At 38.5% G+C, this 14,005-nt stretch overlaps 5 protein-coding genes across 6 annotated transcripts; 2 read left to right on the forward strand and 3 right to left on the reverse strand.

Moving 5' to 3' along the window:
- Positions 1-253: 253 nt before the first annotated feature.
- On the reverse strand, positions 254-1,866 carry LOC130703237 (putative nuclease HARBI1). The gene is made up of 4 exons (XM_057524782.2): positions 1,658-1,866; positions 1,452-1,594; positions 1,213-1,390; positions 254-1,145 (listed from the first exon to the last, which is right to left on the reverse strand). Exons 1-4 carry the CDS (start codon positions 1,844-1,846, stop codon positions 447-449), a joined length of 1,209 nt encoding a protein of 402 aa, XP_057380765.1. The 5' UTR covers positions 1,847-1,866; the 3' UTR covers positions 254-446.
- Positions 1,867-2,130: 264 nt separating this feature from the next.
- Positions 2,131-3,628, reverse strand: LOC130703252 (divergent protein kinase domain 1C-like). The gene is made up of 2 exons (XM_057524783.1): positions 3,302-3,628; positions 2,131-3,233 (listed from the first exon to the last, which is right to left on the reverse strand). Exons 1-2 carry the CDS (start codon positions 3,473-3,475, stop codon positions 2,211-2,213), a joined length of 1,197 nt encoding a protein of 398 aa, XP_057380766.1. The 5' UTR covers positions 3,476-3,628; the 3' UTR covers positions 2,131-2,210.
- Positions 3,629-3,719: 91 nt separating this feature from the next.
- On the forward strand, positions 3,720-4,490 carry LOC130703329 (transforming growth factor beta regulator 1-like). Of its 2 annotated transcripts, XM_059497144.1 has the most exons (4): positions 3,728-3,771; positions 3,837-3,989; positions 4,047-4,167; positions 4,231-4,490. In XM_059497144.1, exons 2-4 carry the CDS (start codon positions 3,897-3,899, stop codon positions 4,416-4,418), a joined length of 402 nt encoding a protein of 133 aa, XP_059353127.1. In that variant the 5' UTR covers positions 3,728-3,771; positions 3,837-3,896; the 3' UTR covers positions 4,419-4,490. The 2 variants fall into 2 exon arrangements, with proteins under 2 accessions (XP_057380791.1, XP_059353127.1); XM_057524808.2 differs by having other exon boundaries at positions 3,720-3,989.
- LOC130703090 (probable ATP-dependent RNA helicase DDX43) lies at positions 4,200-7,721 on the reverse strand. The gene is made up of 11 exons (XM_057524710.2): positions 7,305-7,721; positions 6,812-7,249; positions 6,546-6,758; positions 6,381-6,490; positions 5,935-6,321; positions 5,610-5,852; positions 5,392-5,539; positions 5,168-5,323; positions 5,021-5,106; positions 4,784-4,946; positions 4,200-4,709 (listed from the first exon to the last, which is right to left on the reverse strand). Exons 1-11 carry the CDS (start codon positions 7,608-7,610, stop codon positions 4,506-4,508), a joined length of 2,454 nt encoding a protein of 817 aa, XP_057380693.1. The 5' UTR covers positions 7,611-7,721; the 3' UTR covers positions 4,200-4,505.
- A 1,473-nt stretch (positions 7,722-9,194) lies between these two features.
- Positions 9,195-9,754, forward strand: LOC130703328 (uncharacterized). Its single transcript, XM_057524807.2, has 2 exons — positions 9,195-9,257; positions 9,321-9,754. Exons 1-2 carry the CDS (start codon positions 9,231-9,233, stop codon positions 9,705-9,707), a joined length of 414 nt encoding a protein of 137 aa, XP_057380790.1. The 5' UTR covers positions 9,195-9,230; the 3' UTR covers positions 9,708-9,754.
- Positions 9,755-14,005: the final 4,251 nt, after the last annotated feature.

Raw genomic sequence — 14,005 nt, forward strand, 5'->3', positions numbered from 1 at the left:
AAAGGCAGTTACAAGAACACATTTGTTTGCTATTTGTTTACGCCTCATATGCATGTAGGCTACGCTAAAAAAACGTTTCCTGAAACAAAGTGGCAAAACTCCGAAAAACAAGATTGGCGTATCAGTTTAATAATTCTAATTTTACCTCAATAACAAGTAGTAATCTATTATCCAAGTGTCATCGCTGTTTAGTGAAGAAAATCTGTATTTCAATAGACATTTATTTCATTCAAGGTTTTGATAAGGCAAAGTGCAGAGAACTACTACATACGACCATAGGAGAAATCAGTTGCACTAAAATATCTATTTTTATAGAAGCAAGCACTAAGCTCCCACACGTTTTTCGATGTGCTTTTGGTTGTGGGTGTGCTCCGGTTTCCTTTGCTACATCAAAACGTCGTAGAGAAGCAGCGCAAAATGGTTCATTTTTTAGTACTTATTATAGATCAGCTTTGTCCATACTTAACCCATAACTCTGCGGAAATCCGATTTCGTTTTATTTCACCCATTTGTTTGCTTTGCAACTCCTCCAAAGTTAATTCAAAAGGCTCAGACGCTTCGTAACATAGATTATCAAGGAAATGATGTGTTGTGTTGCCATCGAACTGGCAAGTCTGGGCATCGACTTCTTCTAATAAAAAATCATTATCGAGGATACAAAGGTTATGCAAGACGCAACAAGAGATCATAAATTTGGTGGTTGTGTCAACTTGATGAAAATCAAGACGACTCAGTTGTTTGAAACGTTGCTTTAAAAGGCGGAAAGATTTCTCTATCGGTTCCCGAGATAGTTGCAAAGCGTTATTATAGTTTATGCTTGTTTGGTCGTTTGGCTCCCGGTAAGGTACCATCATATGATCAGATAACGGGTAGGTTTCATCACCAATCAGATGAAGATCACCCGAACAAAGTTCAGGCAGTCTTTGGTAGACAAAGGAAATCCTATATACACGTGCATCATGAATTTTACTTGGTGGGCCAGTGAATACATCCAAAAACATTCCGTTTGCATCGCAGATGCCTTGTAACGTTATCGAAATTTGTTGCTGGTGATTCACATAGCTAGATTTATTTTTATTCGCTGGTGCTCGAATAGGAATGTAGGTGCTTCCGATACAACCCAATACACCAGGAAAACCGGATATCTGAACAGATGAACAATGTTATAGGTTACATGTTTACAAAAACAATCACAGGAAAAATACAAATTACTTGTTCAAAAGGATGTGCTATTGCTGTCTTTTCTTCATGATCTTTAGGAAATCTAATAATGCTAGGAGCAATGTCATTAAGATGATTCATTACACGCCCACACTGCCGATGAAAAGTTGATTCTCCAATGCAAAATTGACTAGCAACATCACTTATACATGTCTTGTTTCCAGCAAACCTATAAAATTAAATATTCATAGAATTTGTACATCAGTGCCAAATATAACTATATATCATACTTTAGAAATGATAAGACATGATTTTCTGCAGAAGACTTTGGAGTTCCACCATGTGAATCATTTTTGGGATAAAAGAGTGATTTCTCAAAGTCGTTAATAATTTTGGAACAGGTTTCTCGTTTCATGCGAAATTCACTTCGAAACTAAGGCAAGATTTGCAATGAAAATAAAATGCAAACAAAAATGGATAACTTAACTAAAAGTACGTCTTCTTCGGTGTACGACTCCATTATACTTTGTCGTTTCTTGTGTTTTGGGCGAAACACCCTTTCTTTGATAAGCATCTGCAAAATTTCATCGTCGGTGGAATCGTTTGATTCGGAGGATTCCAAAATTGTAAGAGCAAGAGCTAATCTACGCTTTCGTTCGTCTGAAACAGATTTGTTGTCCGTCATTTCTCATTCAAAACATTGTTCTTAAGTCACACAATTTTAGTCTGCAAGAGTTTTAGTCTGCTTTTCTCGTGGCACGTTCATAGAAATCATTTGTTGTTAAAATTGTGGAATAAATATAATAAATAATTTTTAATGTTTACACCTGTTATAATTATTACTTTTATTTTTTGCTTTCATCGCTTGAGCGTCAATACAATCTACAAGCTTTGCCGTCTATTCGCCAAATAATTTCAGACATCAAGGCCAAAACGAAATGTAGACGTAATGCTTGTATATTGCCTGTATTCGTTGGTTTAAATAAGATTGCAAATCAACGTCACATTAAAATAGCCTTACAATTATACACAGTGACTAAATGATGGATCTATTCATCTGGGTTTTGGGGAAGAGCCATCATATTAAGGAACTCGTTTAGAAAATTTGCCAGTTGGTAATGGAATTGGACGGGAGCAATTTGCCTTCCCTGAGAAAAATTGGGATTAGCACAATCTCTCAGTAGCCGACTCGTAGGTAGTGGGAGATAACGGGAGATAAGGAGACCGGAATCTAGAAAAATTTTTTGACAAACTGTTTGCAAATTGTTATTTACAGTAGGGGTATCGCAAATATTTAAGACTTTGTTACACAGCGAGCGGCAGTCAAAAAGATCGCAGTCGGAATGTTTCCAGCATTTACGACCATCCGCTACGGACCGGTCTACTACCGCCTTAGGAAAGACGGTATCGGCATCTAAGAGCACTAGGCGTCCATTGAGGAGACCAAAGTGCTCCAACTTTACGTCACAGATGTGAATGGGATCGACAAAAGACGTCTGGAGTTCGTCAAGAAGCTCAAGCATCAATTTTGCTTGTCGAACTCTGGAAACAAAATCTTGTAGCCGGTCTGAATAAATATTTAACCTAGAAATCGGTTTCGCGTATTCAACCGCATAAAAAGTACCACAGCTTGAAAGAATTTTCGGGAATAAATGCGAATGTTGATTAATCATAAGAGTGACATATTCATTGTCCTGTGATAGCTGCCACAAGTTGATCATAAGTTCTCTACTGACATCATTATGGTAGTCAACAAGAAAAGGATAAAGACGGTTCATAAGGTTTTCCTTTTGCACTCCAAAGTTAGCCAGCATTGATTGAGTAACCATTTCAACAAGTTCCTGATAGTTTGGAAATACTTCACTGGAATTTGAGGCTATCCATTGCAGGGGAATGTACTCAGATTTTACTCTGTGAGACTTGATTACAACAAGCGAGTTATTCCATAGCGCAGTGAACACAGCAAACTTCCCTTTGTGCATAGGTTCACAGGACAAAGCAGAGATCTCCCCATTGTTGCATAGAGGTTCACATAAACTGCCAAAGGCCTTTCCCTCATTGTATTCCATACACTGTTAAAATATGAAATATTTTAGATGTGGCTCCATAACACAAAAGTATAGTGCTATTAAAGACTTACCAAGGTATTCAAGCGAGCCTCTATGTCGATATTTAAGCATATTATATTCCATTGTACGAGGTAGAACACAGAAATCATCGAAAAAGTGGAGACGAACAATACTAATAACAAGCATCTTCGGTGAAAAACGAGGTGCGTGATTTTAGATATTTTTCGTTTAACGTGTAAACGCATTTCTTGAAATAGGCAAGAAGGCAAAACAAATCAAACCTGAGATCTATTACATTTTAACTGTAGGATTAGTGCAGAAGCCATGCTGTTTGTTAGTGTTAAATTTAAATAAAGTTTGACAGTTCTAAGCTGCCAACGCCATATGCCATCTATGTCGCCCGGCTAGTTAGGTTTTCGATGTGTCCTAGAGGTGGCGTTTATATAAAACTTTAGTCTTTTCGTATTTATCTTCTGCTAGTTTTCGTTTGTGTTTGAGTCGATTCAAAAATTGAAATATTTCTTTTCGGTGTGCTTAGCAAGTATTTTACTTTTACTTCGCCACATTCTATCTCCTAGCCCTTTTAGTAAAATTTTCTCCGTGTAGAAGTCGTTATTGAAAAGTCGTTATCGTATTCAAAGTACCTTGTAAGCTGGTGTTGGGGCAATGTCCAATTCAGCTGGTGTTAAAAAACCTTCGAAAGCAAATTATAAATTGAAATATAAGCTCCTTAAACGCTGCGTCAAAGAAATTGTGCTGGTATATTCAATGGCACATAGGTTTTCCTTGAATATGTACACCATTTTGTAATTCCAGGAAAATGCTGCTTTGTGTGACAGAGCCTCAGAAATTCAACATCAGATCCTAGTGGCTCAGGAGGAGAGAAAGTTTCTTTGGAAAAAGTACACAGCAACTCAGGGAAACAACTTCAACATTGGTAAACATTCTATCTTACACCTTTTATGGACATTCTGAGCTTCCCATGTATTTTCATGAGTAGAAGACATGATAATGAACTCTGGAGCACCAAGTCAACCAGTTACTGAACAAAAGAAAACACGAAGAACTCCAACACAGAAAACTAGTAGTTCTTCAAAACCACGTCAAAGTCTTTCTTCAAGGCAAAAACAAAAGAGAAAATTGGATGAGACTCTGAGTAATGATACAGCTACACTGGCAAATGGCTGAATTGCAACCATAACATTAAATTGAAATTTTCTGTGTCAAACATTTAATAAACATAAAATGTTAACAAAAGAACATCTCCTATTCTTATCACATGAAATCTCGACCAAAACCTCCTCGTCTAGAACCAAATCCACCACCGAATCCGCCGTCTCGATCTCCTCGGCGACCTCCTCGACCACGAAATCCACTTCCACCGCCCATATCGGCAGCATTTCTCTGCCTTTCTTCGTCTTTTCGTTCTTTCCACGCAGCGAATCTTTCTGCCATTCTAGTCAGCTCCGGAGGTACTTCCTGATTTGAACATTAATAGTTATAAAAACCAAACATAAGAAAGGGAAAGAAATTCAATCCATGATTCCACGTACTTGATTCGCCTCTTTCAATATATCTATAAGATCGCTGGCCTTGGACCAATCTTCCCTGGTCATGAAAGAAATTGCTATTCCAGTTCTTCCTGCTCTACCTGTCCTACCGACTCGATGGACATATTCTTCCGCATGGCGGGGGAAGTCATAGTTTAGGATATGCCTTGATTGAAAAACACGAAATGAAAATGTTATGAAAGGGGTTCGTTTGAAACTTCCTGACGGAAGTAAACTTACGTAATGTCTTTTATATCAATGCCTCGTGAGGCTACATCTGTAGCAACCAGCAATCTCACGTCACCGTTTCGCAGATCAGCTAACGCCTAAGAAAATGTGGTTATACAAAAAGGACTGAAAAGCTAAACCCCTATTGATTTTAGATACCTGTTCTCTGTCTATCTGCTCGCGATCGCCATGGATGCATTGGCAGCTGATGCCAATTAAACTCAGTTCACTGGCCACTTGATCTGCGACCAATTTACGACCCACGAAGACGATTGCCTTATCATTGGGATCAAGATTGTGAATAAAATCCAACAGCTTGAAGGGGGAAGAGAAAATCGATAGATTTTATTAGGGCTTTGATAGACTTTTTATTGGTATGTTACCCGTTGACGCTTGTCCTCCTCATCCAATATCTCTACGTGCTGGGTGACTGAGTGGCATGCAGCCAAATCTAAAGTTCCAACGCACACTTGGAGAGGGTTGTCCATGTATTCATTTGCAATTCGCCGGATACCTTCGGGCCAGGTTGCACTAGAATTAGAAGTAAATAAATCTGTTACTTAACAATGCGGCATTTAAAATAAAAGAAACCAAAATTAACCTGGTCATTATGATTTGCCGGTCGGGTCGGACGTCAATGAGAATCTTTTTGATTTGCGGTTCAAAACCCAAATCAAGCATTCGATCGGCTTCATCCAAAACGACGTACGAGACCGAGCTGGTTTTAAGAGCACCAGCTTGCATAAGATCGTAGAGTCGGCCTGGAGTTGCAACGACTATCTCTACTCCCGCAGATACAGCGCCGATCTGTTGACGTCTGTCACCGCCACCGTAAACGCATAAACTGCGGGAAAAAAATTGTGAGCATAACTTTTGAATATAATTTATATTTTGGTATTAAAAAAAAACAAAAAAAAAAAACTTACCATTTGATACCTTTCCAGGGAAATTTTGCTACTTCCCTCTCGATTTGCTGAGCAAGTTCACGGGTCGGTGCCATAATGAGAACACTTGGTCCTTGCCGCTCACTACGAGCCACGGGTTGCCCTTCAATATGAATCAGGGCCGGAAGAAGAAATGCTAAGGTTTTCCCTGTACCCGTTTGTGCAATACCAATGAGATCATGACCTTTAAGTAGAACCGGCCAAGCTTGGCACTGAATTGGTGAAGGATCTTTGAACTGCTGGCTCTGAACGGCTTCTAATAATTCAGGATAGTGTGCAAATGCTTGAGCGAAAGTCATCACAGGGTTCGGAATCGGGCGCGTATCATCTGATTTGTAGTGTGAGATTGTAATGTTATTATGAGTTAACCTAAAAGGTGAAAAATTAGTTTCACTTGAGGTATAATAACTTAGGAATGTTATCACTACCGAAATTTCTCGACCTCTTCACGGGACATGACTGCCACTTCAGGGTCCTCTATATAGAAATTTTTGCAAATTTTTGGACTGTTGGCCCAACGTCGTTTTGAGGCTTCTTTCTATATCGTGGATAACTGTTAACATTTCTCCAAGCATACTCAAAGCTGAACGTACTGAATCCCTGATGACGGCACCCCAATCCACAAATGCAGCATCGGTTTGGTCTGGCACAGCATGCGGCTGAGCTGAATTGGTAGAAGATACAGAACCGGGAAAGCTACTAGTTGATACGAGTTCGTTTATTAAACGTTCAGCTTCTTTCTGCCTCTCAGCGTCTCCAGTGATTTGAATGCTAGCTTCCGTTCCATTATCCTCATCCTTGAGAACCTAAAACGAGAATCATTAATGACTGTTAGAATTTGCATATTCAATTTCTGTACTTTGATTCTCGCCCCACTCTGATCTTGCAGTTCATTAATCTTGGCTCCACCACGGCCAATAATCCGTCCAACAGATCCAGAAGGCACTTTGATAATTAATGTATTTGCAGACAGCTGCGAGTGCCGAGTTTCTGATTCAACATGATTTTGCCGTCTAGGCGGTTCAAAAGATGGTTTCTGCCATCTTTCGGAATCTAACTGTCTCTCATTTTCCCATTTAGGTTTCTTCATCCCAGAATCAGCTGCATTAAAAGTCCAATCATCAAGGGAAGTACCATCACCCTTGCTAGAGCTTTGGTATGATGTTAAATGATTGGCGTTACTGTTTGAAGTTGAACTGTTCAGTTCTTTGATCATTTTTTCAGCAAGTTTTATTTGTTCTAGTTCACCAGATATCCGGACACCAACATCCACCCAGTTGTCATCTTCATGAAGAACCTATTTAAGTATATAAAATATCTGGCGCAAAATCAATATTTTCATGTGATTCAACCTTTATGTGGGCACCAGATTTATCTTGAAGTTCACCAACTTTGGCATTCCCTCTCGCAGAAAGACAATTGACAATATCATATGAAACTCGAATGACAGTGGAGTTTTCAGTTATACGGGTATGCTCATGTTTCTTTGAATTTTCATCCGGGTGATGATAATCTCTTGAACTGTTATCTCGCCGGTTGCTACGGCTAGAGTCATGTGAGCTCCTGTGAGAACTTTGAAAATTCTGTGGATAATTTGTGGAACCACTGTGTCTGGAGTCTCTAGATCCATCACGGCTATACCCCCTTCTGTCCGACATTTGAATTTTCAAATCGCGGATAAGAGCTAAAGATAAAGAGTACTAACGTTTTCGTTCTTAAATCAATAATTACAACTTATAAGTAACTTAGGAACAAAGAAAAGAAAGATTCCTTTCTTAAATTTCAGAATGCAGAAAAAAGTACGAACTACGAACATGTGTGTACACACTGTTGTCATATTATCATTCCTCATGACAATAAACTTGATTGCGGCATTGCGTTCAATTCAGTTTCTCCAAAACTTTTAGTTTACGTGGCATGAAAATTTATTGTGTAAAATGTTGAATTTTATACCACCATCAAGCAGTTTATGTTTAGTTCACCTTAAAATTTGTATGAAAAACGCATATGTTTTTCCGTCCTCCAATTAATTTAGTTCATCCATAATTTCTTTGCACAACTTAATTTTATATTCACGGAACTGTTCCGAAAGGTATAAAGTTGTTCTCATTGTGAGTACCTGATACGGCACGTGTACGTAATTTATTCAGGGCGATCTGTAGAAGGTCGCCAGGCGATCAATCTAGACGTTGTAACAGCAAATGAACAGGTATTTTTGCGTATTTGGCAAAAATACAGTAGATGGGTCATCGCCATCTATTAAATCTTTTTTTTTCTTAGCAACAAGTTCTGGATACCACTGGTGAATTCAGTTTAAACGCTTCACCTGCAAAATCAGAACCTGTTTAAATTTTCCTATTTTGGGGAAAATATCTACTATAAATCATGTTCACGTTTCAGATCGATATGTTACGTTTGTGTTAAACGTTGTTGAACTTACTTTTGGGACTAAAAGTGGGAATTATTTTATTTTTATTTCTTATTACATATTTGCTGCATTAACTTGCAGGTGCAATGAAAAATTTTATTCACTAAGCTTATCTAACACTTTCATTTGCTATCATTGTCTCTTGTATATCGAAAACGACAAAGACTTGTTTGTTTTTCAATAAATAAACGAAAACTGGTGTTATAATCCGGATACCTTCTTAAAAGCTTTTCTCCCATCGCGGATAGCAATACAATGCAATATTCAGTAACACCGAAATATCAGGAATACGATCGATTTTACCATCAAATTTTGGATATACAAGCCCCTTCTTCGGTTTCTGAGACCTTCTCATTTCGATCGATTGTTGTTGACCTTGCACTTTTTTTAGTAAGCAACCGAACAAGTTTTCCATTTCGCTAAAGAAATTTCCCTAGAGCGATGTAACTTGATGCGCCACAGTTGCATATGGCTGAAATTAATTTTGTATGATTTTAAGAACCATGTCTATACCCGAATTCGCTAAAATAGTTGAATCAACGTTTAATAGTAACCTTAATAAACAATTTATTGAAACGGAGGTACTATCCACAGTACAACGAACGATTTTGTTTTTAATTGTATTCAAGTGAACAATAAAACGATGATGCGGAATCTACGACAGAGTTTTGGGCCGGAGGCAGGACAAGACTAAAGAACCTGGTGTTGCAACAGGCAAAAAGAAAAAAAAATCTGAAAGCCAATAACCTGCTCGATTGCCCAAAAATACAGCAAGCCAGCATAGCTTTTACGCCCAGATTGACTTGATATATGAAGTCCAGAACAACTCAGTATCTTGCACCATTCGGAAATGGCCAAAATCATCTCGAGTATTCTTGTAAGTCTATGGTTCATATTTCAGTTTTTTTTAATTTCTTATTTAAAAACATTAAACTTGAAGGTCCTACTTACCTATTCCGCGATCGGCTTAAGAACGGCACCGATGTATCAGCACATTGGAATAGCACTGAATCCCGCAACGTATCCGGTTGCGCCTAGTGATGAGGGTTACATTACCGATCCTTCTATAATCAGTTCTCAGTTTGCTGCCTTAAATTTAATTAAACAGCAAAACATTTATTGTGTCCTTAATTTCCCCGTTTGCCTTATATCGACAAACACATCTCGTATTATGGAATGGCCCTTCCACCAGCAGATTCACATTATCGGAACTCCATACACTTTCAATCACATTGTTCCCACCGTGCCCACTATGTTACTTCCCACTTCGAATGTTGGTTTATTTAAACTTCCTGGTTTTATTGAGAGGGCAGATACCTCTTTGTGAGATACTGACTTTACAAGATGTGTTGGACGTATACGAAGCTCATTTGTGCTTAGCTGAATTTAGTTAGCTGTGTGTTTGCTTCATCGTCTTCACTAATTTGTTGCTCTTTGTGAATCTACAATGACTACGCCCGGTTAAGTTCATTACAATTCTGATTTTGAAAAAGTGAAATATGTGGCTAAAATACCCCTCACCATTTCCTTTACTTAACTTTATTTTCAATGCAGCTAAATCAAACGAGGAAAACAAAATAGCGATCGGTGCACGTCAATTAAGAGAATAACTCTTCACGTGCACATGACGTGATGCTATGTCTAGCTGTAAGAAGGCTAACCCTTATATGGCCAGCCAAAAGACGGTTACGAGGCTCAATGGCGCAGTTGCTGGTCATATTCCTCCCTTTGTCCCCTCAACAACAATGGAATATGAAATCCGCATCGACCCACTGATCAACGCAAATTAAGAAGTTTGGCAGGTAGCCTATAGTTACCCCAGTCTGTTGATTGGACCCTCGTTCGTTATGACATCTAATCTGAGATTTCAATATATTCAAGCAGTTCATAGCTACATAAGCGAACTGATTATAATAATATCAATACCTTCCTTGCGTTGTCCTTATACATAACCCGCAGCTTTTCCTAAATTGGCTTTGTCTGAAATACTTTTAAGGAAATAATTTTTAACTGGAAAAGTTATACAACTCAGGCTGAATACCCAAATAAGTCGTTTGGAACCTGTTTTACAGCCGCATTCCTATTTTGGTGAAGAAAAAAAATGAGTGCGTTGGCTGGAACGCTAAGGAACAGCTACACGGAGGATTCCGTCCCGTTTTTTTAGAATCTCGTCTGCTGAGACCTTTGCCATGTATTTCGTATACGACTACAACGAGTTAATGGCTTTTCGCCTCTAGTATTGGATGGACCCGTGATTCATTTCTATCCCCCAACTGCAGTGCCATCATGATTTTATTGGTAAATATTCAGTCACATGAAGCAAAGTACTCTAGTTCAAGTATTGATTGAATCATCTTTTGTGCTACTGCTTCAATGGAAAGGTCTTTTTACCTCTACTGCTGGGCAATGGAATGGCAGTCCCATTGCACCCTGCTAAAACGTTTGGCATAGCATTGCTATTTTTTTGGGGTGGGTTCGGAATTCGTCGGCAACAATTGCCAATGAATACCAAATAAACGAGAGAAAGAAACTAAAATGGCGATATCTCAGAATCTGGGATACGTATTTTGATGAATTTTTTACAGTAATATAGAGAATCTTAATCTTTATTTTTTAAGATATTTTATAACTTTCTATACTAACTAAATATTTTTTAAATGAATTTTAGTAGTTTTCTGATATCAGAACTAGGGACTTGGAGATAGCGTTTAATAAAGTATTGTTTGTGCTATATGCGATAGCCACACCTTTTAAAGATTCTGTGGTTGTACTCTGTGTCGTTGTCCCCTCTCTTTGTCCCGTCAACATCAATGGAAATTCGATTGTAACAGACAACCTACGTGCAGATTTAAGAAGTTTGTCAGCTGCTTATCCCAATCTGTTGGATTCCCTCGCTGTTGATGCTGAACAACAAACAGGCTACCTGAAATTTTCAAATCATTACCCATTAGCAATTGTTGGCAATGATGCTTACCCCTATTATCCAACACCCTCTGCCATTGTCGTCCCTTATCTGAAGAGGGATCAATTCATTCTCCCTATGCGCCACAACTGAATGGCCAATCTCGCTCATTATCCGTTTGCCAATTTTGGGAGTGTCCCGGATACGGAATCCGATGACCTGAAGGATCTTCTTTTACGATGACATAATTTGGATATTAACTGACTTACCAACTTAGTGGACTCCATAAGTGAACTGTTTATGATAAAGTCAATAGAATTCGATGTGTTTGTCTATCCCAGTTTTGAATTTGCCCGTTTTGTGTCAAAGTGGTTTGTTGTTTGTTTAACATCAGTTCGGCATGGCCGTCGCGCTAAGCCAAATTTACCAGAAGAAACGCTCAATCAACCGGGAGTGATACTTGGCGCTTTGACAAAGTTTTACAGTGGAATGATATGGATAAATGTTCTGGTCAAAGGGATATTCGACTTGGAAACTAAAAACTTTATACAGTGTCATTCCCGACATTAAACGGCCGAATTTTGTTTTTGTTTTATTCTTTATCTTAGGTAGTGTAATGCAGAAACAACATGTTTCAGGAGAGCTGAGAAAGTAAAGAAATGCCTGCTACGTTGTAGCAGTAATGAGACAGGTTTGGTTACAGGTTAAACAGAGAGAACCGAGTGGTCATTACCACCTATTCGCTAAGTATCTTCCTTTTCTGTCATAAGAACTAGGCTAGGTAAGAAAATCTGGTGGAGGTGAACCTACAAAAATGAATTTTCTGGCCAATCACCTCAGTTTGCAAGAAACCTGTTTGACAACCATGTTGCTGTTGTAGTGGACGATAAATACATTGTGTAGCTGGGTCAGGTATTAACATACACTCGCGGACGATGTAATGCAATCTGGTTTTAACAATTTCGTTTACTAAGATGCTCGCCCCGGTATTTTCATATGACTATACAATAAACCTAGCGACTCAGTCTATCCATTCTTGGATAGACCAGTGATTCACTTACATTCTAAATGCAATGCCATCATGATGATGTCTTTGGTAAGTATTCAGCCACGTCAATTGATTCCTAGTTTAAAGGCATTGCTATTTTGAAGGTTTATTTTATTTGTATTCTCACCAGCAGTTGAGCATTGGCAATATTGCGCATACATCATCAACAAACTTGGATGAATGACGGTGTCACCTCTCAGTTTCCGAATAATGAAAAATAAAGATTTAGTAGACTATATAGTACATAAACAACATTAGGATCTCCAGGGGTATGAATCAGGTTCCTCGAACATGCGGGCAGCCGGATTTGAACCGGGAATAACCCGACCTGCAATCGGATGCTCTACGTTATTATAAGAGCAAGAAAACAGGTATATTTATCTCTTTAACTCACATAAAACAAACTAATCAATGCTATATATATCCATCCATCTACTTTGTAATTTTTTTGTAAGCTTTTCTTAGAAATTTTGTAGTAATGAAACTTGAAAAACGAATCTAGCGTCGATCACTTCAGTTGAGGGATCTAAAACCTGTTTAACAACCACCTTCCTATTTTGACGGAAAGTATATAAAAACGGTGATGGCTTATTTGGGAGGAGTGTTATAACGAATTGCAGAATTCAGTCTGGTTAAACAAACTCGCCTGCTCAAGACATTGCCTTGATATTCTACATATAACTAAAGCAAGTCGATTGCTTTTCGCCTCCAGTTTTGAGCTATCCAGTCATTCACTTGCATCCCAACTCCAGTGCCATCATGATTTCACTGGTAAGTATTAAACCATGTAGATGAAATCAAGAGTAGGCTACGTTTTAACAGGCATACATCATTGACCATGGCATGTATTTTTTTTTCTTTCCTATTCTATAACTCAATTGAAAGGTTCTTCTTTCTCTACTTCTGGGCAATGGTATGGCAGCTCCACTGTATCCTGAGCCTTTCGGCGCACAATTGATGCCAAAGTTGACTGGTCTGGAAACCGCCAATTACGAAATCGGAAACCGAAATGTACCACTGATGGCGAAGGTCACTCCGACGGACGCTTTAGAAATCCTGCAAGTGGAAGGAGAATACCTACTTTTTGTGGCGATGATAACTGTAGAGTTTTCCGGTGCTGTGCTCTGTAATGTTTTCAACGCTTTCTGTCCCAATGTAAGAAGTTTAGCAGGTATTCATCCCAATATTTTGGTCCCCTACGTACTTGACCCTGCGCAAAAAATCAATTAGGTCTACTTCAAATTCTCTCATTTAAATTAACCAATTCATTTGATTATGTGAAAAGAGTCAACTTGTCTCTTTCACGCTCTTTAATATGACCAAATCCACGTGTTGTATCAAATTTCAATCCCCCGATGTTCGTTTGTAGTTTTTACAATTAGTTTGGTACTGATCAATGTCAATACATTCGTTACGCTTATATTGTACTTTGCTCATTGAATATTCAAAAATTTTATTGTTTATAGATCGCCTTGCAATCTTGCAAAAAATGTTTGATGATTTTATATTGTATAACGAGCTCGGATGAGTCTATCCGTAATGTAACTAGGCCTACTGTGCAAACCATTCTCATTTGCAATTTGTTTAGGGGTCAACAAATTAAGCGGCCAAGGGAACAATAGTAAAACTACAGTAGGCATTGCTTGAAAATGCTAAGCGGCACTACGTTTTGTGT

Source organism: Daphnia carinata, chromosome 10 (assembly GCF_022539665.2).
Source record: "Daphnia carinata strain CSIRO-1 chromosome 10, CSIRO_AGI_Dcar_HiC_V3, whole genome shotgun sequence".
NCBI lineage: Eukaryota > Metazoa > Arthropoda > Branchiopoda > Diplostraca > Daphniidae > Daphnia > Daphnia carinata.